At 40.3% G+C, this 25618-nt stretch overlaps 1 protein-coding gene across 1 annotated transcript in view; it reads right to left on the bottom strand.

The window, feature by feature from the left end:
- LOXHD1 (lipoxygenase homology domains 1) overlaps positions 1-25618 on the bottom strand; it is a 192248-nt gene that overhangs the window by 98775 nt on the left and 67855 nt on the right. Inside the window, exons 9-14 of the mRNA XM_010386815.2 lie at positions 19566-19701; positions 18835-18995; positions 17729-17815; positions 17164-17299; positions 4332-4486; positions 2388-2548 (exon numbers count right to left, since the gene is read on the bottom strand). Of these exons, the coding sequence (XP_010385117.1) occupies positions 2388-2548; positions 4332-4486; positions 17164-17299; positions 17729-17815; positions 18835-18995; positions 19566-19701 (836 nt within the window). The remainder of the gene's footprint in view (positions 1-2387; positions 2549-4331; positions 4487-17163; positions 17300-17728; positions 17816-18834; positions 18996-19565; positions 19702-25618) is intronic.

Consider the following 25618-nt stretch of genomic DNA (forward strand, 5'->3'; position numbering starts at 1 on the left):
CCAATCACAAGCCAGGGAATTCCCGAGGCTGCCAGGGGCGAGGACAGAGGGCCAGGTCAGATCTTCCCTAGCGCCTTCAGAGGGGTGCAGCCTGGCTGACACCTTGATTTTGTACTTCTGACCTCCAAAACTGTGAGACTTTATGTTTCTGCCATTTAAGCCACCCGTCTGTGTGCTTTGTTACAGCCCTGGAACATGAACACATGCCGTCATCAACTCCCCTAAACCTCCTACTGGTCTCCCCTCCTCCTCTCTGGGCCCTGTCCTAACCCCAGAGGCCAGACGGCCTTCCTCGCATGTAAGAGGCTCCCTCACCCTGCTGGACAGTGGCCTCTGTCTACCTGCCTGTCTTGCTGGACTCCAGAACACTCTAGTCCTTTCCCCTGGTGCTCTCCTCTTCATTCCACAGGAGGCTGGCCTCAACGTCCCTCTGAAGACAGGCCTTCCCCATCTCTAGTCCCCGCTCCGGCCCCTGCACCGTTGTGTGTTTCCACCACGCCACTCTTCACAGTGTGTCATTCTGGCTTTATTCACTTGCTTTTTGTCTAGTTTCCCTGTAGACTATAAACTCCATGAGGACTGGGAGTAAATATATAGTAGGTGCTTAATAAATACATTTTGAGTGGATAGGAATAAAACAATGCAAGCTCTTCCATCTGGCATCCAGCCAGTTAGCCTCTGATCCAGGATGGGGGTGAAAATGCCGGTGATGACTTGAAACGAGGCTGTACTCTTCCCCCGCACCCCACTTCCCCTATGGCTTAGGAGACTGAGGGTTCATCACTCCATCCTCTCCCACCCCAGCCTTCTCACTCCTTCCCCACATGCCAGGCGCCTCTTGCCAACCTCTGGATGAGCCACCCCCTCAGCCCCTTACTCATGCCTCATGCCATTTCTTCAGCCTAGGTGGCCCACCCTCCCTTTTCCTCTCCCTCTGTCCACTCTCTGATCTCCCTTCCAGGCCCAGGTGCAGTTCCATCCCTTCCTGGAAGCCTGCCTGGTTTTCTCTCTGTTAGTGCCACTCACTTGGAGTTGCCTGCATTACTTACCTTTTCAATGTAATTCCTTGTAATACGAACAGTGGCTATATGTAGAAGACTGTAGCGCCCTTTGTCATTGACAAAATCTGTTTCACAATCATTGACCTATGGAGCCCTCCCAGCGGCCCTCCGTGACTGGGAAACTACTGGGCCTAGGTTGGTGCGGTGGTAAGTAATTCAGCTGCAGCAGATGTGCGCCTGTGTGTGTGCACCTGTATGCACAGGCATGCATGTGAGTACATCTGCGTTCATGGTAAAAGGAAGAGCAACACACTCATTGCTGGGCAGCTGTGCAACTCACCCTCATCCACTCAAAGGAGGGCTGTCCTCAGTGTAGCTACCCTCAAAGAGCCCTGGACCAGCCCTAATAAAGTGGACACATAGCAACTCATCTCTACATATAGAACTCAGCCCTAGAACTAAGATTTGCAGAGCCAGGTCCGTCCAAGGCCCCAAATCAATCATACAGTGTGCATCCTCCAGATGTTGCCACATAAAATGTGGAGGGTCACCGGGATGACATGAAAAACACTGGTATTGCTCATTCTAAAATCTCTCTATCAGGAACTTCTTTAAGTCAATGGGAACCCAAATGCTTAAGCAAAAAGAGAAAGGAAACTTTATCTCATGAGTAAATTGCAGAAAGGAAAACAAAGTAAGATACCTTGAAAAGAAGTTAACGGGGCCGGGCGCGGTGGCTCAAGCCTGTAATCCCAGCACTTTGGGAGGCCGAGATGGGCAGATCACGAGGTCAGGAGATTGAGACCATCCTGGCTAATATGGTGAAACCCCGTCTCTACTAAAAAATACAAAAAACTAGCCGGGCGAGGTGGCGGGCGCCTGTAGTCCCAGCTACTTGGGAGGCTGAGGCAGGAGAATGGCGTAAACCCGGGGGGCGGAGCTTGCAGTGAGCTGAGATCTGGCCACTGCACTCCACTCCAGCCCGGGCAACAGAGCGAGACTCCGTCTCAAAAAAGAAAAAAAATAAAAATAAAAATAAAAATAAAAACTATTTTTAAAAAAACCCTTTTGATTTAAAAGTTTAATTCAATCTGCAACTAATTCTCTGAAGTAACTTTCACTTAAATTCAGGAATTGCCAAATTTTATCATGAACAAGCACCCACATTTTGGTGCTTAAATAGAGGAAACTAGCAGCACTCTAAGGGGTGAGAGGGGAATGTGAGGCTCAGGTCTAAGCACCACCAGCAAGGCCACCTCTTTCTTCCACCAGCTATAGCCTTAAGCCACTGTTTTGCTTGCTGGTCGTAGTAGTAGGACTGGGTCTTCCCAAAACGCAGGGACCATAACCTAAGCTGGAGAAAAGACCAGGAGGCAGGACGCGTACCTGAGACAGGGGAACTCCACGTTGTCGCTCTCAGGCTGCCCTTCCTCTCTCACCAGCACTCTGTCCAGGTACCAGCCACTGCCAGAGCCTTTGCCATCGTGTCTGATCCTTACCCGCCTCACATTCCGCATGGTGACAGACTCAATAGTAAACTCGTCAGCCTTGTTGGGGGAAACCACAATGACAGTTGGATGGTGGCTACCCCAGGACCCAAACACCAAGGAAAGACATAAGCTCAGATATCAGCTGATGGGTTAGACAACTCATCTTTCACACATGGGACAGGAGCTACCTATAAAGAACAGGTCACACCCACCCCCAATTTCTCCCACTGGAATATCATCCAATGTCAAATTTCCAGCAACTGAGAGCTGCACTTTTTGGTGAAACAATGGCTCTTCTCTGTGATCTCCTTTCAAAAGGCAGCTCCCTCTGGGAAAATAAACAAGCTGTTATCAGTTACCAATCATTTATCATGAGCTAATTCCTGGCGAATCTCCTCTGGCTTCTTGCTCTAGAGTGGTACTGGGCCCCTTCCAAGGAAGGAAATGATTAGAATTGATTACGGGGACTAAGTGGTCTTGCTAATTGTATAGTTTTGCCCACCACTGAGGCAGCATAACTGCAGTAGGGGCAACAGAGTTTCCAAGTGTACATGAGCACACCTGGGAGCCTTCAGGGACAGAAACACTGAAGGTGGGATTGATGGACAAAGGCGTCAGAAAATGTAGGAGGAAAGAGTAGGGAAGGCTGAAGAGAAAGGTGGGTGGGTGGGAAGGAGAGAGGAAATTTTAAAAGTTATGTGAAGTAAAGGCATCGCTACCTCCTCTCCTCAAATGAACCTGAGTCCACCCACAACATCCTGCTCAGATTATTTTTGCCACTGCAGCCTCCAAATGGCCATGATCCCAAGAATCGAGCCAGCCTGGATTGGCCTCAGAGAGAGGCCTTCACTGGAATTCCAGGGCTTTCCCTGACCTCACCAAGGAAGAGGTGGCAGAGGAAGGAGACAGAGCAGTCATCTGCAAATCCCTTCACCCTGGTGAGCTCCCTTGGCCTCACTTTAGTGCAACAACGACTCTGTACTCAGCATTCACTGTGTGCTGTGGGCCAGGTCTGACCTCAGAGATGGTACATCCACTGCCCATAATGCTCACAACAGCCAGCCACAGATAGGCATCCTTTCCCCATTTCAGGCATGACGAAACTGAGGCTCAGGAGAATGAAGCAGGTAGCCCAAGGCTGGGTTTGCCTCAAACTTGCCTAGCTCTTTCCCTACTGCTTCCACAGCCTCCCCAGAACACCCACGTGATGGTTGGGGAAACAGGGGGAACACCCAACACAACTGCATTGAGGCTAGCAACAGAAGCAAGCTCTCCCACCCCATCTTTAGGGTCTTTCTTGATTTCTCTTTCCTAAAGGTCCTGAACAAGATGCCTGAAGTGGTCATGCCATGGGAAAGAATGCCAAGTTCCCACATTGGCCCCTGGAGGCCCAGCCTTTCTCCAGCCTGGGTCCTCTAGTCCACAGTGCCCGGCATCCTTCCCTCTCTGCCCACCCCTGAGGTAAGAAAGATGCTGCTGCTGCTTCCCAGTGTCCTTCTGTTCTGCTCTCTTCTCAAAGCTCAGGGTGGGGGAGGACCATAATCCCTCCAAGGTGGCTCTTCAACTCCCTGCTGTGCAGTCCCAGGAGTCTAACAGGTGTCCATGCATGTTAGTGAATGAGGGTGGGCCAGATACTCAGGAACCAAATACATAAGCATTGCTGTGCCCTCCCAGTGGCTCTGCTGCGATTCCCTGGTCCCCGGCCCCCTTACCCAGAGTGAGGCTCCTGATGGCTGAGGCCCCAGGACCAGCATCAGCTCAACTTTAACAGGGCAGGGAAGACAAGGGAACATGGGAACTGGGAGGACAGGGATGAGTGGGGCACATTGCTGTAACTTACATTGCCCTTTTCAAACAGGTCTGTGTTATTCCTGCAGTTGTAGAGCAGCCGTTCCCCTGTGTCCCCCACGTCACCAAAAAGGCAGAGATAGACGTTGGCATCGGTCCCAGCACCTTCAAGTTCACCTGTGCACACAGTCACACGGTACCGGGCCACTGGTAGGCAGAGAGAGGGACACCATTGCTGACAGCCCCCTGCCTCCTATCCCTAGCCCTGCGGCTCTCACTTCTAAGCTTTGATTCCTCCTCTCCTTCTAGTTCTCATCTGGGCTGACCTTCCCTCTTCCTCCCAACTATCTAAATCCTACCACACACCAGTCAAGAGCTGAGTCATCCCCAAGTCTCTTGGCCTAGGCCCTTGGTCATTATAGGCATATGGATTCCATTTAAAGCCATGGGATCGAATGAGACAGACAAGGGTTTCCCAATCCTGTCAATTATCAGCATCCTCTGGGAAACTTTTAGAAGAATTCAGATTCCTGAGCCCAGCTTCAGACTTCTCAAATCTGAATTTCCAGAGCTCAGTCTACTAAACTTGAACTGCTTCCAAGTTTTCCTGGGGAACTTTGATGGAGCTGGCCAGTTTGCCCTCAATTCCATCCATCCCAGTAAACCCTTTTGCCTTAGGTTGTTCTCCAACTTCTATGTGTTCTCAAGAAAGATAACTTTTCTCCGTGAACAAGAATTGTGTCTTCTTCTCTTCAGAACTCCTACTGATAATGACATGCCAGGAAGCAGAGAGAAAGGCATGAAATGCAGTCACTGTGGGAAGGGCAGCAGCTTTTTCCCATGTTGAAAATGTGCTGTGGAGGGGGCAGACCTGCATCCCTGCACGCCCAGCCCTCCTTCTCACTTAAAATAAGCTGAAAAGTAAAATGCATCCATTCATTCACTTATTCACCCCAAATCGGTTTAATGTGAATGGTACCCCAAAACAAATCCATTTACTGAAGCCTAGTAGGTGTCAGGCACCATTAACAGTACAGGAATTCCGATGTTAGAGTTAAGAGTAAAAGTAGAGAAGAGCAACGGAAAGTAAAATCACAAATTATGAACAAGAAAATGTTTTTGTTATATCTGTAACTAAGATAATACAGTGGAGGGACGTCTTGGAGTGGTAAGGAGTGGAGTGAGGGAATATAAATTATTTAGAGATGCAGAAAAGGTGACTACAAGGAGGTAATGTGTGAGCTATAAAGTTAGATAATTCTGGCAAGTGCAAAGGCCCCTGTGTGGACATGCCCAGTGTATGTTCCAGGAACAGGGAGAAGGCCAATATGGCTGGAGTAGAAGGAATGGGAAGGAATATGAGATGAGGCCCAGAGGTGGACAGGAGCTGGATACATGGGGTGTAGCAGGTCAAAGTAAGAAGTGTGGCTTCCTTTTTAATTTTAATTTTAATTTCTGTACAGTGGAAAGCCATTGGAGTGCTTCAAGCAAGGAAGTAACTTGATCTGGTCTATGTTTTAAAGAGTACTCTAGCTGCCATGAAGAACTGATTATACAGAAAGAAGGAGTAGAATCAAAGAGGTCAGTTAGCAGAATAATTACAGTAGTTTAGAAGAGAGGATACTAGAATTATAGTAGTCTAGATGCCTAGGACTGGAGGTGCAACAGAAGTGGAGAAAAGTCAACAGATTAGCAATATAGTTTGGATGCTAAGTCTAAAATATACTGTTTTGGACACAATAGTTCTTGGTGATGGATCAGATAGGTAATTGCAGAAAAGAGCGAAGTTGCAGGTGACTCCTAGGTTTTTGGCTTGGGCAATTAGGTGGATAGAGTTGCCACTGAGGAGTAGGGGAGTCTTGGGAGAAGGACAAGTTTGGAGATGGAAATCAATGGTTCGGTTCTGTTCATTATACATTATTTGAGCTGTCTATTAGATGTTCAAAAACAGAGGTCAAGATGGCAGCTGAATATGTCTGGAGGGTCAGGACTGGTGATATGACTATATGACTTTGGTCATCATAGGTATATGGAGTCCATTTAAAACTATGGGATCAAATGAAATACCCTGTGGTGAAGATATAGACAAGGACTGAAAGAATATTTGAAGAAATAATGGCCAAAACTTCCCAAATTTGATTTTAAAAGCATTAATATACATATTCAACATGTTCAACAAACTCCAAGCTATGATAAATGCAGAGCTCTACACCTAGACATGTTACAGTCAAACTGTTGAGAGCCAAAGATGAGGAGAGAATCTTAAAAGAAGTAGCACAAAAGTGACTCATCACCTATAATGGAAGCTCAATACAATAACAGCTGACTTCTCATCAGAAACTATAGAGGCCAGAAGGCAGTGGGATGACATATTCAATGTGCAGATCATTAACCAAGAATTTTAAATCCACAAAAACTACCTTTCAAGAATTAAGAAGAAATTAGGGCATTCCCAGAATATAAAATACTACAAGAATTAATCACTAGCAGATCTGCCAAGAAATATTAAAGAAACCTTCACGTTATACATTAAACAGTAACTCGAAATCACCTCATAGAATAAAAAGTACGAGAAAAAGCAGTGACATAAGTAAATACATAGAAAATGTGCAAATATTTTTTGTTTGTGAATCTTTTCTTCTCATATCTCATATAAATGACAACTGCATAAAGCAGTAAATATAGAGCTGCACCACTAGTGAGCTTATAATATGTAAAGACGCAATTTAAATTACAATAATAGCAGGAAGGAAGGGGAAGAGAACAAACCTATATTGGAACAAAGTTATTGTATACTACTGAAATTAAGTTAATATTAATCTGAACTAGATTATTTTAAATTAAAATGGTAATTGTAATTTTCTGGGCAACCACTAAGAAAATCACCCCAAAAATATGATAAAAGAAACAATGAGGGAACAAAAATGGTACTCTGTAAAATATATAAAAGCAGTAAAGAAAGCAGTGAGAATATAAAAATATATAAGACATATAAGCAGTAAGAAACAAAAAAGATAACACATACAAAATATAGTTAGCAAAATGGCAAATGTCAATCCGAACATATCAGTAATTGCTTTAAATGTATTACATTAAATCTAATTAGTCTAAACATTTCCATCAAAAGCCAGAATGTGGTGGCCACTCTGCAGAAACAGGGTGAATCCACCCACCCCAAATTTGCTCAGATATCAAGGCTGATGATACTACACATGCACCAAGAGCAAGATTCTATTATTTACATAATGAAGAGTTCTTGGGAGAGCTTGGCGGGCTCTTGAGCAGGTCCAGTAATAGCTTGGGACAGCAGGGAGATTAGGATTTTATGGTGGTTAGGGAGTGAGACTGAGACTGGTGGTGGTTCCTTTGAATGGTCAGGGCTTGTATGACTTAAACTTTCCACCAGTGTTAAGGAAGGATGATTAGGCTTTCTTATCAGCTGGCCTATATATGAGGCAAAAAGGAAGAGGAGATTGGTGTAGTTTGAAACCTGCCAGTAGTCAAACATGAAAAAGAAATCAGACTCTATTACACAGAGATTGGCAAAATGGATAATGGATCTAAGTATCTTCTATCAACAAAATACACATTTTTCTATTCAAAGACATAAATAGGTTGAAAATAAAAAAGTTACGAATAAAATTGGCTCAAGAAAAAATAGACAATCTAAATAGACATATAAAAAGTGAAAAGATTGAAAAAGTGAAAACTGCTAGAAGAAAACAGGAAATTCTTCACAACGTTAGGCTGGGCAAGAATTGTTTAAATAAGACTTCAAAAGCATAGGCAGAAAAAGCAAAAATAGACAAATAATATTACATCAAACTTTTGCCCAAACAAAAAATTTTGCACAGCAAAGAAAACTATTAGTAGAGTGAAGATACAACATACATAATAGAAGAAAATATTTGCAAATTATACATCTGACATCTGACAAGGGGTTAATATTCAAATATATAAGAAAATTAAACAACTCAACAGCAAAAACAAAAAACAAACAAATAACTCGATTAAGAAATTGGCTAACTACCTTAACAGACTTTTCTCAAAAGAAGACATACAAATGGTTTAACAGATAGATGAAAAAACAGTTCAACATCACTAATCATCAGGGAAATGCAAATCAAAACCACAACGAAACATATCACCTTTCTCTAGAATGGCTATCATCAAAAACACAAAAGAAGTGTTGGCAAGGATGCAGAGAAAAGGGAACACTTGCACACCACGGGTAAGAGTGTGAACTAGTATGGCCATTATGAAAAACAGTACGGAAGTTCCTCAAAAAAGTTAAAAATAGAAGAACCATATGATCAATAATACCATTACTAGGTATATATCCAAAAGACATGAAATCAGTATGTTGATGAAATATCTGTACTCTCATGTTTATTGCATCATCTCTACTTACAATAGCCAAGATATAGAATCAACCTAAGTGTCCAATAATGGATGAATGGATAAAGAAAATAGGTATACATACACAATGCAATACGATTCAGCCACAAAAAAGAGGAATAAAATCCTGTCACTTGCAACAACATAGACGAATCTGGAGGACATCATGTTAAGTGAAATAAGTCAGATGCAGAAAGACCAATACCACGTGATTTCACCCATGTGGAATATTAAAAAAAAAAGAGAGAGAGAGAGAAGTTGATGTCTTAGAGACAGGAAATCGAATAATATTTTTATCAGAGTAGTTACAAGAGACTGGGGAAAGGACGGGGAGGAGAGGATGGGGAGAAGTTGATCAATGGGTACAAAGTTACAATTAAATGAGAGGAATAAGTTCTGATGTTCTATTATACAGTATAATGACCATAGTTAACAATAAAGATTTGTATATAACAAAATAGCTAGAAGAAATGCTTTTGAACATTCTCACCATAAAGAAATGACAAATGCATGAGGTGATGGATAGGCAAAAAACCCTGATTGGATCATGATACAACATACATTTGTCTCAAAACATTAAATTGTACCCCATAAATACATACAATTACAATATGCCCATTAAAAATAAAATTTCAAATCTTTTAAGTGAAAAGATGAATTCATAATTTAAAAAACCTAGCCACAAAGAAAAGCCTGTGCCCAGATGTTTTTACTACTGAATTCTACCAAACACTCAGAGAAGAAATAATACTAATACTTCTCCAACTCTTCCAAAAATAGAAGAGGAGGGAACACTTCCCAACTCATTTTCTGAGGCCAGCATTACCCTGGTACCAAAACTGACAAAATCATAAGAAAACTACAGACCAATATCTGTTATGAATATGAATGCAAAAATCTTCAACAAAGTATTCACAAAAAGAATTCAGTGACATATCAAAAGAATTATACATCATGACAATGTAGGATTTATCCCAGAGATACAAATTCATTTAACTGCTGAAAATCAATTAATGTAATTTATCAAATTAATTGAATAAAAAGCAAAAATCACATGATTAGCTCAATAAATGTAGAAAAAGCATTTGACAAAATCTAACACCCTTTCATGATTAAAAAAAAGAACCATCAACAAACTAGGAATGAAAAGGAAATTCATCAACCCATAAAACTTATCTATAAAACACCTACAGCTAACATCATAGTCAATCATGAAAGACTGGTCTGGACACTTTCCCCTTAAGATCAGAAACAAGTCATCTCTTCTATTCAATGTGGTGCTGGAGATTTCAGCCAAGGCAAGTAGGCAAGCAAATATAAAAAGATCTAAATTGGAAAGGAAGAAGTATCTTATTTATGGGTGACATACCATGTATTTATAAAATCATAAGGAATTCACTAAAAAACTATTAGAATAAATGACTTCAGCAAAGTTGTAGAGTACAAGATCAATAAACCAAAATTGATTATATTTCTATCCTTTTGCAATGAATAGTCTGAAAGTGAAATTAAGAAAACAGTTCTATTTGCAATAGCATCAAAAAGAATAAAATATTTAGAAGTAAATTTAAGAAAACAAGTGAAAAACATACACTCTGAAAACCACAAAATATTTTTTAAAGAAAATAAAAATCTAAATAAATGGAAAAACATCTCATGTTCATGAATTGGAAGACCTAACATTATTAAGATGGCAATACTCCCCAAACTGGTCTATAGATTCAATGCAGCCCCTAACAGAACTCAGCTGACTTATTTGTAGAAATTGACAAGCTGATTCTAAAATTCATGTAGAACTGCAAGGGACCCAGAATAGCCAAAACAACCCTGAGAATGAATAATCAAGGAGAAGAACAAGTGTTGACAAGGATGTAGAAAAATTGGAACTCTCATACATTACTAATAAGAATTTAAAATGGTACAGCTATTTTGATAAATAGTTTGGCAGTTTCTCAAAAAGTTAACCAAAGAGCTACCAAATGACCCAGCAAATTCACTCGTAGGTGTATGCCCAAGAGAATTAAAAATATGTCTGCATAAAAACTTGTACATGGATGTTTATGGCAGCATTATTTATAATAACTGAAAAATAGAAACAATATAAATGCTCTTTAACAGTTGAATTTGGTACATCCATACAACGGACTATGATTCAGCAATAAAAAGAACGGAGTATTGATACATGCTACAATATGGACGAATCTTGAAAACACTGTGTTAATTGAAATAAACTAAATTTAAAAGGCCATGTATTGTATGACTCTCTATATATGAAATATCCAGATTAGGCCAATCTATGGAGACAAAAAGCAGATTAGTGGTTGTCAGAGGCGGAGGGGTAAAGCGGGGAAATGGGTATGACTGCTGACAGGTATAGGGTTTCTTTTTGGGGGAGATGAAAATGTTCTGGAATTTGATAGTGGTGATGGATGCATGATTTTATTAATATATTAAAAACCATTGACTTGTACACTTTAAATGGGTAAATTGTATGGCACATGAATCATATCTCAATATAGCTATTGTTTTTTGTTTAGGTTGTTTGTTTCTGAGAAGGAGTTTCATTCTTGTTGCCCAGGCTGGGGTGCAATGGCGTGATCTCGGCTCACTGCAACCTCCGCCTCCTGGGTTCCAGCGATTCTCTTGCCTCAGCCTCCCAAGTAACTGGGATTACAGGCACCCATGACCATGCCCGACTAATTTTTTTGTATTTTTAGTAGAGACGGGGTTTCACCATGTTGGCCAGACTGGTCTCGAGCTCCTGACCTCAGGTGATCCACCCATCTCGGACTCCCAAAGTGCTGGGATTACAGGCATGAGCTACTGTGTCCCACCATAGCTGTTGTTTTTAAAAATGGACATGACTCATTTGTAGTTCATCTAAAATGAAGACAGAGTATACCTAGAATGAGGCAAATCACTGGGAAGTTGAATTCAGTGTACAAATTATTTTTTCAGTAATATGACCATTTTATTTGGAGATATGCAGACATCTGAAAAATTAATTTGACCATGAAACATATGAGTACACGAAGATAGAGTGTCTGTTGCAAAAACACTTGTTAGAAGAACAGGTAAAGAACAACTGATGGTACATAGAGGCCTGCCTTGAGCAAAGCTGGTATAGGTAGGCATTTAAACCATGAGTTAAGATTGAGGAGAAATCTCCTGCCTACCAATATTGTCTCCTAGTAGGGCCACAGCACCTGAAATGTAACCATCATTGTCTTCTCTAATCAACTCTTTTAAAATTCAAATGCTAAATGCTTTCAATCTTCAGCCTTTGTATAAATGAAGTTGGTTCTTTTGTGTGAAGCTCTCAATGGTCCAATGTGTCAACAGTGAGAGGAATGAACAGCTGAAAACTGAAGGTGGAAACATGACACAGCAGGGAAGGAAAACTCTCAACACCAGGCTGGGGCTGGCTTCACTCTTAATTATGATGAAGGTCAGTTCTGCCTTTTTAGCTGTAACTTTTAGGCAATTTCCAGAAGCAAAGTAATAAGGGAATTTAGAAATCGTTTTGCCTGGGAATTCCCATCCCTTTGGTTCTGAGCTCTGAGGTCCCTTTGGTGGGAAGTTCTCAAGGGTCTTGATTTTTCTCTAGGCACCCCTCTGAAACACCCCAGCCATGGATGTCCCAAGCTCCTTCCTGGCAAGAAGTCTGTGGACAATTAAAAAGAGTTATATTGTTAGACACTAGTAGTAAAAGACTTTAAAGAGATGGGTAAGTACAGAGCCTCTGGTACTTTAATTTTAAAATTACAGCTCTTATTAACGAGAAGCTATGATTTTCTGCACTTGAGTCCAGTGGCCTCTTGCCCACTCATCACTGGTGTGTAATCACTTCTCTCGGAAGTATAGTGGAGAACACGGATCTCATTTATTTTACTCTCATGTAGCTCCTGAGGGACAGCCAAGGTGGAAATAAATTGTGAGCTGGCATGTGTATTGTCCATATCTCCCAGTCTGTGCTAATCAGAACAATCACTCCCAAAAGCCTCTTGGCTCTCAGACATGGCATTAATTGCTTATTTGGCTGGCCCTTAATTTGTAAGTAAACCAGAGATAGACAATTCAAACTCAGAGAATTGATTTTAAATTGGTATTTACTCATTTTACATGAGTCCCAAACTCTCCTCTTAAGGGACTTCCAGGACATCTTCACACATTACACATTTCACACTGGTACCAGCTGGGAAAATGAAGCATTGTCACCAGCTCTATTTACTGTTACAAAGCATTCCAACCAGAAAAGGAGATATGAGAACTTGTAGAGGTGAGTGAGGACACAGGGGTGTTCCAAGCATAAGATAAATGTTTGTGGGCCATAAAGAACAGTTGAGAGAAAGAAATTCAAGTTTGTTTAGGCTCTGAAATACAGCCAGGGACCACCAGAAGACATCAAACTGCCTTATAGCCACAACAGACAGCCCTTCAATCCATACTATCCATATCCATACTATCACCAGAATTATTTTTCTCCTTGAAATGGTTTTTTTAATAGCATCATGGAAGACAACAAAAATATACCAGCTAGGATAGCCCCACAACTGTACACTGTTAAAAATGTTTACAAGCACATTTTATACATGTAAACTGTAGAGATGCTCTTCCTTGCCATCTCCTCCACCTCCTGACATGGTCTCTCCTTGTCTGTCAAATCCCTCCACATAGAAGACCTAGCTCAAATGTCACTTCATCTGCAAAGTGTGTCCCAACTTTCTGGACAGGAAGCTTATCTCACCACTGTGTTTCCACAGCATTCACACTTCAAGACCTGCCAGTTCCACCTTCAAAATATTTCTTGAATTTATCTTCTCCTCTCTGGTCTCCTCTCTCTGTCTGATTTCAGAACCTCTTTTCTTCCCCACTGGAGGTCTGATTGTAGGTCTGTCCCTCTGATCCATCCTCCACCCGTCTATGTCAGCCCCTGACCGACCAGGAAAAATGGGGGGATGAAGAAGTGACAGGTCGAGGGTGAGGTGAAGTGTACCAAGGTCACAAAAGTGCTGGGAGTGCAGGAGCTTGAGTCAGAGGGTGGGGCATGGGTTCAAAGAAGGGGTAGTTTCATGGGATGATCCCAAATTAGGTGGCAGGGAAGGGCTGGCTAAGTGGGGTGAGCATAGGCCAACAAAGTGAATGAGTGTTGGAGGCTGAAAGAATGACGGTCGTGATCAATTCAGTATACCACTGGAGGCTACATGAGCAAACAGCAAACTGTTATGAATGCAGGTTGTTGGCAAACTGACAAACTGTGTCTGCCACCCAGAAGGAATGCTGAGGACAGTCACACCCCAGGAGCGTGACTTGTGATTAGGCACATCTGAAGCCTGTTAGCAATAATGTGAACCTGTGATCAATCAAGTGGCTGACCAATTGTTACCTCCTCCTCCCTGCTCTTTCTACCCAATAAATACGAAGGGCTGTGGAAGCTCAAGGCCCTTACTTGACAGAAGCAAGGAGTCTCCAGGCCCCTTCTTTAAAACAGATTCTTTTGTTTTTTGTTTTCATTTATCGTTCATCCCCCTTCGTTCAGTCCTGTAGTACCCATCAGGTGAGCACCAGGATGCAGGTGAGTGGGTGTTCTACACAGACACTGAAAGAAGTAGACAAAGCCTCTTAAGGTTTAGTATGCATACAAATTACTTGGCATGCTTGACAAAATGCATATTACCAGGAATAGCCCTCAAAGTCTCTAATCAGCATAGCTGGTGGTGGGCCTAGGAATCTGTATTTCGATAAACACTTCAGGTAGTTTTGATATAGATGGACGCTTGACTGTACTTTAGGAGATGTTGTTGGTTGTAAGCTGAATTGTGCCCATAACCCCAATTTTATTTATTAAAGTCCTAACTCCCCAATAACTCAGAATGTATTTGGAGATAGGGCCTTTAAAGGAGTAATTAAAGTAAAAGGAGGTCATATGGGTGGGGCCTAATCCATTATGACTGGTGTCCTTATGAGAAGAGGGGGTTAGGACCCAGACATGTATACACACAGAGGAAAGAGGACATAAGAAGATGACTGTCTGCAAGTCAAGGAGAGAGGCCTCAGAAGAAAGCAAACCTGCCAACACCTTCATCTTGGACTTCTAGCTTCCAGACTGTGAGACAATAAATGTCTGTTATTTAAGCCACCCTGTCTGTGGGACTTTGTTTCAGCAACCCTAGCAAACTAATGCACTGTCCCAGGATTATGGCAGGGCATGGTGTCTAGACACTAACCAAGGGATGCATGACACCATCTTTTGTGAAAGAGGGGAAGGGCCAGAGACCAACAGAAATGGCACTGGGCTGGGGTAGAAGGCAATACTGGGAAGAAGTGTGGTGCACTCAAAGATCTGAATGTGCAGAGGGAGTCAGGAGAACACCCCCTTCCATGTGCCCCACAGTTCATGAGGAGGGAAAATAAGGTTCTTAGGGGAAAGTCATGCTTCACTCAAGGCAAAGAGGGGGTGGAAGTAAAGAACATTCTGGACATTACAAATTAAGATAGATTTCTCTTTAGAAAACCTTATCAAAATGACAATCTACAGGTTGTTTTAAAAATTTAACTGAACAAAAAAGGTTTCATCAACTAGGGGAAGGGGACAAGTGTAGAGAACACAACACAATTTTGGAAGCTGGAGAGCAGTTAGAAAAGTAGTAAATGCATTGACACAGTGGTTCTCAGTGTGGTTCCCCAACAGCAGCGTGGATATTACCTGTAAATGTGTTAGACAAGCAGATCCTTGGGTCCCACTCCAGACTAACTGAATTAGAAACTCTGCAAGTGGAACCCAGCAATCTGTGTTTTAACAAGCCCTCCTGGGGATGATGCATGCTGAGGTTTGAGAATCGCTGACTTACCATACCAGAGAGGATTGATCAGAGCTGTCAGTCACAAAATTCAAAAAGGAATGCTACCAAAAGGCTCAAGAATGACAGTGCCAGATAATGTAGAAATAGAGACTGAGAATCTAAAATCATGAGAGTTAATTAGAAGGGTTTCAAAAGCAGTTAGGGCCCAAGACCTCTCCCCAGTTCTTTATACCTGCAGGCTCAATTCTGGCATGCAAAGTAAACAGATCAGGTCTAAGAACAGGTGTATTTCTGCCTTGGTGGACTACACATTAGGTTAGTGCAAAAGTAATTGCAATTTTTGCCATTATCTTTAATATTATATTAAGTTCCAATTTTGGGAATGGGTTATATGTTATCATGATATTTAGAGAGATGATTGCCTTGTTCCAAAGCAGTTATTACTGAATGCAAAAAGGCAGGGTGATGTTTTGGTATAGCCACTGAACCAGGAAGCAAGAGACCTTATTCTAGATTTAACTCTGTCTCTAACTAACTGTGTAACCATGGCAAGAACGTCCTCAGCTCCTTATCTGCATCAGGTTATTTTAAGGGCCTTTGCACACAAATATTCTACAGTCATATATTTAATTAAGAATGAAGGAGAACCATAAAATAAAAGAAACATGATGCTAATTACAAGCATTGCCTAATTAAACTAACAGACAGAATGATCTCTTTTTAGATACTTGCTGTTTGACGTTTCTATGTTTATGAGTATTTAACTCTGATCAAACTATTTCAACAAATATATACAGAGTTCCTACTGGGTGTGCAAATGCAGTGTTTATAAATATCACACAATCACCTGTGAAATGACATTATGGAGATATTTAGAAGGTCTACTGGAACTATGGGTGACATTGTTTTCTATATATTTTTACATTTTTGTAATTTTGCAATACTATTTTCCTGCTTAAAATTTAAGGACTGCCACAAGGATAGCAAATGGGTTAATTATCTTAAGTGCCAATTCTGATCAATTGTTAATGTCTGTTTGGAATTCTTTATTGAGGGCTACAAAGCTCATTTCAGACTCATGGGAAAGAATGTTTTGATCACTTAGTAATGTCTGCCATGTGAAAAAGACAGGGCATGTGCTCTGTATTTGCCAGTACTGTGCTTCTATAACCTAGAGGCAAAATGACTTCTTCCCTTTGGCTATTTGAATGTGGCTCCTGGATTCCACATTTAAAGCTTAGTCCTTCTCCTACTATCCTTAATTAGAGATAGAATACTTATTAGCTATCAGCCAACTGTGGCTACAGGAACCCAGATCTAGCTTTTCTTTTGGGGAACATTTCATGCACCATTTGAGGGGAGCAAGAGGATATCTCCTTTCAAGGAGGCTCTGGAGAATTATTGTTCAGAACAGATGCTTCTCATCCCCTCAGAGCCAACGAGAAGACCCATACATCTTCCCTCCCTCCCCACCACACCAATCACAGTAGAGCTCTGGCATCATGACTTGGAGATGACTTTTCCAAGCCAGTCTTGAGTCAAGGACCTTCCAGATCCACTCTGGCACTCTAAGGAGCCCAAAGATGCATAGCAGACAAGACTCTCAGCTCATAGGTCAGGCCCACTGGGACACCAAGCAGGAGTTCCACTGCCTCCCAGGATGGAGAGCCCATCAGTACTTACTGCCCATGATCCTGTGCACTGTTGGGCCTTCTGCAGTCATTTCCCTCACTATCTCATTGTCATCCTCATTGGCATCTAGCCAGCGGTTGCAATTAAAGTTATACTTGTCCTTGTTCAGAGTGTTCATCAGGGTTATCTGGAATGAAGTTCTGGGGTGAGCAAGTGGGTGCACCAGGGATGTTCACCGATGCCCTGGAGTCCCCATTCTGCTATCTCATTGCAGAGAAGCCAAGGCTATTTCCTGGAGAAAATCCTTATGGCAGGCAGAGGGCTGGATTAGTATTTGTTCGTGGTTTCCTGGATACCCGCACTTGCCTAGCAACCAGATGACTAGGGCAGAATGCAAGCCCCCCCAAACACCCGAGTGTTTTCTTAATCTACTTTGGAAGTCTCTCCCCATTAGGAAGTCCCTGGGGCCTGTATCCAAATTCAGGTCTTGCTGTAACACTTTTCAGTCCCCATTCACAATAAATACAGAGGCAGACTTATGTGACAGGGTCATTGAAAGGGACCATCCTTGTTCCTTTCCCAACAACCCCCCAAACCCCAAGATGGTGCATCTCACCCTTTCTAAATGCCATCCAGAACCAGAACTCCTTTTATCGTGCCATACTCGAATCTTATAAAACCTGCCAACATCCGGGAGCTCAATCTATGGTGAGAAATAAAAACATCTGAGTGGGCATAACTGAAAAAAAGTGTTTATTCTTACAGTTGACCCACTCTCAGGAGGGAACCTGCTTTGGGCTCTTTCTTCAGCAGTGAGGATGGGTTTGCTTTAATCAAACCACCCTCACATACTTTATCTTCTCATGACCCTTGTAACCAGGAGCACGTGAGGGCAGGACAGTCACATACAGCAAAGGTTCAGTCTGGGCCAGTGAAACTGAACAAAAATAACTGCCCCACAGTGGGATTCAGACTAAAGAAGATCCTCCAAGCAATAAACTTCCAGTAACAAAATCTATAGGGCAGCCCTGCAAATTAGCACAGGCCCACAGCCCCAGGACTCTACTGGGCAGTGAAACAGACAAAAAGATCACTAAGCAGTTGTGCCCTTTCTCTGGGGGCTCACAGTGTAGCAGAAAAGATAAATACATAAAGAGCAATGAACTGAGCGGTGTAACAGAGGTACAAATGGGGTGCTGAGAGGAGAGCCTCAAATTACAAATTATTGCTACCTAAAGGTTGAAATAGCACTCCTATTAGGGTAAAAAAATCCTTGCTCTAGTTTTATGCATAATGGAAAGTTTTAAAGCTGAATTTTTTTTTAAAAAGTTCTAAAATTCACACTTTTGATTAAATTTGATCCTTACTCTCTAAATCAGTCCATATTGGGCAGTCTGACACTAAGCATGCTCAGGGTCTCTGTTCTGCAGTGATTCTCCAACTCCTGAATAGCTTAAACCATTCCATACTTGCTTCTTTGCCCAGTCTTGGTTCTGGACTGTTGGATTCAGATGAATGGGCCAGATTGAAATTGTACCCCATTCAATACATTGCTTATAAATCATCAAATTTGTCTCCCTTGCAGGGACCTAAAATCTCCATTGTACGTTTTTGCCTTCAAACTTGGTCTAAAACCTGGCTTAGAGAACCGGAATCCCCATGACAAATGCCCTACATCCTTTCCTCCTTTCTCCCTCCCACCCTATCACACTCCTCTCCTACCCTAAACTTCTCAATTATGCCAGGTTTGAACCACTTGTTGTTGGGATTCAGGAGAATCTCATCTGTCCGTCCTTTCTGCCCATAAATCTGGATGAAGATGGGAGAGTTGGTACCAGCTTTCTTTAGGTCAGTCGTCCAGACCCACAGGGACCAAGGGAATTCTGCAAGACAGATCAAGTTGCACCATAAACTTCAGGAAGTGAAGAGATTTTCATATTACCACAGGGAAGAAGGAAAAATCCAAAATGATCAGGACTGAAGGGCAGGGTATACACAGATGTGCCCCATTCTCAAAAACCCATTATAGCCAAGTTTAGAAAGCTAAGGATTCATTACTATTAAAAATAAGGTGCCATAATGTTCTTTTTAATGGCTAAAGTGTATTCGTGTGTTTTAAATCAGAGGACAAATTGACTCCACTCACCCTATGTCCAACACTTTCAGAGTGCACTGTAGTGAACGTTTCAGGTTAACACCTAGCTCATCACAGTAGCTTATTCCATTTGGTGACACTGGAGTCAGCCTTGGTGCCAGGGGTATGACTCTATATGGCCTGTACTTTGGAGAGTGGAGCTGTTTGGCGGGGTTAGGGGAACTTTTTCCTTCCTTTCTAGAGGAGACTTAAGAAGCAGGAGCGGACTGCCCTCACAGCTTTTGCCCAAGGGTCTGACGTTCTGGCCTTTGCTGGCCCTGGCTGAGAGGCCTCCAGGTTCTAGGTCTCTTTCACTTACTTTTCAGCCGCTTCTTCCTGAGAGACACCATTTCGTAGAGCTGCCTCTCAATCAGCCCGTCCGCTCTCTTCTCATCCAGCCAGTTGCTGCAAGGGAAGGTCTGCTGGATGCCAGTGAAGGGGCACAGAATTACCACCTGGGGAGAGTGGAGCACAGTGAGTGTCTCCTGCGTTGAGTCCCCAGTAGGGACCTCTTCACCATGTTCAGCAGCCTCCCAGCCCCACATTTAGAGACATCTGTATTAGGACTCTCAATGAATGGCACCTTTTCTGTAGTCTATCTCATTAAATCTTAAATCAAGAAATGCAACCTCCAAAGAGTCTTCCAAAGTAGGTATCACCCGTCATCTAATTTGCTATTCAAATCTCAAACTTTTCCTCTATACACAACACCCTCTTTGAATACCATATTTCTTTAAGCACATCATAAAACCTCAGTTAATCTGAACCAAATGAACTAGACTACTAGGTTAATTCCCTATAATGATCTTGTAGGAAAAAGGTAAGTCCTGTGTCAGCTAATTAATATCTGGAATGTAGTATAAAAACCAACTTTTCTCTTTTAGGCTTGATCCTCACTCAATCTTCTCTCTTATACCTTCTCTATCTCTACCAAGTTCTGAACCCATGGATTTCGAACACTCACATTATAAATGTTGAAAGGATTGCTCCTGGCACACTACAGAATCCTCTATCAGTAAAGAAATTTTGACTCTCACATTACTGGTTTCTAAGCTTTACCTTCTTAACTTGAAAACAAATCTTTTAAACTTACAAACTAATCTGACCCTCCCATTGGTCAAGGTTTTGACCAACCATTGTCTTACTGAGTATTTGTTGTCTACTGTTCATAGTGACAAAAATTGACTGTAACTTCCTTAACTTGAATTATTGCCCTTAGATATTCCCAGGTAATACTCACCTCATACTCATTATTGACCATTGTGATAAACCTTAACTTTTAAGAAGCACCAGGGGAAGGATGCTAAGAGATGGTGGGAGGGGATTATGTACCCCTTCAAACTCTCAGAGAAATGCTCCTGCCTAGAGATAAATGATGGCTCAGGACCATGGGCAGCAGCCCCCTCAAACATTTAGTTATCTGACACAAATATATTGCCAATTAATGTAGTTCACCCCAACTGCATTCAATAGATGGGAAACCTGAGGTCTAGAAAGGAGAATAAAGTGCCCAAGTTAGCACCTTTAGTTAGTGGCAGAACCAGGAATATAAGTATTCCTGACACTAATTGTCAGTTTGGGATCTTTTCTACTCATCAGGAAGAACCTCAGAATTTCTATTTATGGCTGAGGTCCACTGGGATCCATTGTTGCACTCCATTTTTTATGCTGAAGATTTCATGTGACCATGTATTTAGAAGTGGACCTATACATAGGCAAAGTTGGAGGGCATCCGTGACAAGTTGAGGGCATAGGAGGGTATAATCACCAGGAATTTATTTAGAAGTCTTTCTTTCCTCTCAACAAATCCTGCAGATGCAGATGTTTCCTCATTACTCTTGAGTTGTTCTCTCATTGTTAACTGTGTATTGGTTAGTTTTGTTTTTTTAAGAAGTAGCAAAATCCTAAAAGTTTGAGGTTGTGTGTTTTCTCACCCCTGTGGGTCCCATGAACATAGTTCTAAACATATAGTAAGCACTTAAAAATCGATGATAAAAGTTCTGGTTCTGGAAGGTTAAAGGTTAGGTAAGCAACTAAATATAGTATTGTTACTAGAGCTTGTGGTTTTTATCTCAGGATTTTCTTTCTTTTATTGTTTTGTTAAATATAACTATCCTGAGGGTATCATATTCTGTTATTGAAAAACTACCTTGTCATTCTCTTTAAAAATAAATTAGTGTAATTCATACATTAAAAATGTTTGCTTCTGGACTAGGTAGTCCAGAAACTAGGTAGTCTGAAAAGCCTTTTATCACCACAAAATAGCCATATGTTACATAAATCACAGGAAGTATCACTTTATATACATTGCTGAGCTGCCAGGGGGTTACAGAGAAACCATAAGAACCAGCAAAATTCAGAGTAAGCAGAAACCCAGAGAGTGGGCAAATGTGAATGCTAAAGTTGGTGCTGCACTGCAGCAAAAGACAATCCCAGGCACTCAGAGACCAGGAAATTAATAGCCACTTAAGGATGCGGGAAACTAGGCCATGGGCTTTACAAAATGGAGATTCCAAACTGGAAACACTGAATAAGCAGAAATATTTGAAGGACTGCTCCTTTAGACAAAAGGTAGATAGGGAAAAATCTGCAAAGAGAAGCCTACCTTTTTTTGTCTTTGCTCTAGACAGAAAATAATAATAGTTTTACCTAAGAAATAGTTACCATAAGCTTGGTCACAGCCAGGATAAATAGTAATAAATGCACACATAGACATACTGAGGAGAAGCAGGGAATACTAAAAACAAGATCTTAAGAGCATCTGGATAGAGAAAACATATAGTGGCAATTAGACTAACAGAAGCCAGAAGATATTGGGGAGGAAAACTCAATATAGAATTCAGTATCCTAAAATTATTTTTCAAGAATGAGAGTGATATAAAAACATTTTTCAAATGAACAAAATCAGAGTTTACCAACAATAGACCTTTACCAAATAAACTTCTAAAGAGTGTTCTTCAGGAAGAAGAAAATTGACACCAGAAATAAGGTCTTAGATGCAAGAAGAAGTGACAAGCAAACAAACTGGGAAATTTGTAGGTAAATCTGAACAAACAACTCTATAAAACAATGATATCTAATGTGTATATTTTAAAATAATTTAAAATGGAGCTAAAATACTAGGCAAAAAATAGCATGCAGAATTATTACTATTAGCGATTTATAAGGTTCTTGCATTTGCCAAAAAAGAGTAGAGGTATCAATTACATTTAGGGTTTCCCATATTAAGTATGTACAGTAAAATAACTATAAAGGGAAAAAAGAAATAGGGAAAAACAGTCAACCCAAAATAATTTTAAAAGAAGAAAAAAGAAACAGTAAAAGCAGAACAGATATATCAGTAATTACAATAAACATAAGCAGACTAAATTTGCCAGTTCAGAGATAAATAGTATCAGATTGGATAATGCTAAAGATTGAATTCACTAGGAGGTTATAATTCTATGCTTAGTAACATAGCCTCAAACTACATAAAGCAAAAATTGTTAGTTCTACAATAAGAAATATCTACCACCTTAGTGGTAAATATTTCAATAGTGGTAGAGATTACACACACACACACACACACACACACACAAAAGTAGATATTTTAACACATATTTATTAGTAATTAACAGACCAAACAGACAAAACGATAGTAAGGAAACAAGATTCAAATAACAAAAGTAACAAACTGAATTTAATAAATAAAATTAAATGTTTAAATTCAGCTGTTGGAGCAATACACAAATTGAACATGCATTGTAAATTGCAATGCATTTTTTAAAATGGCATTATATAGGCTGTGTTTTCTCAATAAAATGATGTTAAATTAAAAATAAATTAAATAATAAGACAACATGCATTTGGAAACTAAAAGTCATACTTCAAAATAATGAGTCACAAAATAACTAATGAGTCACAAAAGAATTTTTAGTGTAATAATAAGAACCCAAACAAGCACAAACTATTTTTAAAAAATTGATAAATTGCCTTTCAACAATATTAAAAACTTCTGCTTTTCAATAAACATTGTTAAGAAAATTAAAAGGCAAGCTACACAGTGGGAGATTATTCATACATACACACACAGATATGGAAATATAGATATATCGATATATTTAACAAAAAAGTTGTATCGAGAATGTAAAGAATTCTTACAATTTAATAAGATTTAAAAACGTAAAATAAGCAAAGGCAACTAGAATAAGAATATATACAAATGATCAATAAGCACATTTTTAAAAGTTCAATGTAATTAGTCATCGGAGGCAATGTAAATTAAAACCACAATTAGACACTCATGAGCATATCTAAAAATAGAAAGATTGACAATGCCAAGTGATGGTAAGGATATGGAAGAACTGGAATTCTCATATATTGTTGGCAGGCATACAAAACAATGTAGCCACTTTGAAAACAGTTTGGAGGAATTTTTTAAAAGTTAAGCATATCTTTACCATGGATCCAGAAATTCTATTATTAGGTATTTATCCAACAAAATTGAAACACATGTCCATTCAAAGACTTGTACATGAATATTCATAGCAGCTTTATTCATAGTAACCCCCAAAATTGAAAATGACCCAAATGTTCATCAACGATTAAATAGATAAACAAATTGCTATATATCCAAAGAATGGAATACTACTTAGCAATAAAAAATAAGTTACTAATACATGAAACAACATTATGAATCCCAAAAACATTACTCTGAGTGAAATGTCAGACACAAACACACATAAAGTGCATGCTAAATGATTTCATTTATATTCAATGTTAGAAAAGACTAACCTAATCTTTAGTGACTAAAATCAGATTAGTGATTAGAGTGGTGGATATTGGCTGTGAAGGAGCACAAGGAAACATTTTGGGGTGATGGAAACATTCTATATATTGGTTCTAGTCATGGTTACACAGGCGTGTACATTTATCAAAACTCACAGAACTGTATGCTTTAGAAGAGTGTGTATTTTATTTCATGTTAATTATACTTTAACAAAGCTGCTTTTTAAAATGAAACAATACAATTAAACTGAATAAAAATATTTTATAAAATATAGGAAATGCAGCTAAAGCACTACTTTGAGAGAAAATTATAGTATCAAATGTTTGTACGAGAAAAAAAGGAGGCTAAAAATTAATGAGCTAAGAATCTAATTTAAGAATTTAGAAAAAGAACAACAAAAGAAACTCAGAGAAATTAAACAGAGATAAAGTTAAGAATAGAAGTCAATAAAGCAGAGAATAGAATTAAAACAGTGTACACAAAGCAAAACTTGGTTATTTGAAAGAGCTAAATAAATTTTTTGTAAGAGTCATATTTTTTAAAAAGCAACAAGGCATGAATAAATAATATATAAAAAGTGTTTATAATTATATCAGAGGATAAAAGATGCATCAGTTGTTAAAAAATAAGAGAACACTGGATGTGTATAAATTTATATCAATACATTCGATAACTTACAAATGTACAAATTCCCAAAAAAAGCTCATTAAAACAGATTGAATAAGAAATAGAGAGCCTGAATATTCCTATAAACAGCAAAGAAAAACAAAACAAAACCCTACTCTTTAAAATCCGTAATTTTACACACACACACACACACACACACACACACATACATCCACACACACACAGCCCTACCTATACAATTTTGCAGGAGACTGCAACCAAACATTTGGGAAACATCACTGCAATTTTATACACCCTCTTTTAGGAAAGGACATACTTCTCATTTCAATCTAGAATCATAACCAATCAACAATTATATAAGAAAGGAATAAGGGGCCAATGCTACTCATGAACATAGATATAAAAATTCCTTTTTTTTTTTTTTTTTTGAGATGGAGTCTCAATCTGTCACCCAGGCTGGAGTGCAGTGGCGCAATCTCGGCTCACTGGAAGCTCGGCCTCCTGGGTTCATGCCATCCTCCTGCCTCAGCCTCCCAAGTAGCTGGGACAGGTGCCCTCTACCACGCCCGGCTAATATTTTGTATTTTTTTTTTTTTAGTAGAGATGGGGTTTCACCATGTTAGCCAAGCCTGTCTCAATCTCCTGATCTCATGATGCACCCGCCTTGACCTCCCAAAGTGCTGGGATTACAGGCTTGAGTCACCACGCCTGGCCAGAAAAATTCTATATTAAATGTTAATAACTCTAAAAACATGTAAAACAATCTATTATCACCAAGTTTGACTTGTAAAAAAGCAGTTAGTTTGCCATTTGAAAATGCACTCACGGGGGGACAGAGCAAGATGGCCGAATAGGAACAGCTCCAGTCTCCAACTCCCAGCGCGAGAGACACAGAAGACAGGTGATTTCTGCATTTTCAACTGAGGTACTGGGGTCATCTCACTAGGGAGTGCCGGACAATCGGTGCTGGTCAGCTG

This window comes from Rhinopithecus roxellana, chromosome 21 (genome assembly GCF_007565055.1).
Source record: "Rhinopithecus roxellana isolate Shanxi Qingling chromosome 21, ASM756505v1, whole genome shotgun sequence".
Classification (NCBI taxonomy): domain Eukaryota; kingdom Metazoa; phylum Chordata; class Mammalia; order Primates; family Cercopithecidae; genus Rhinopithecus; species Rhinopithecus roxellana.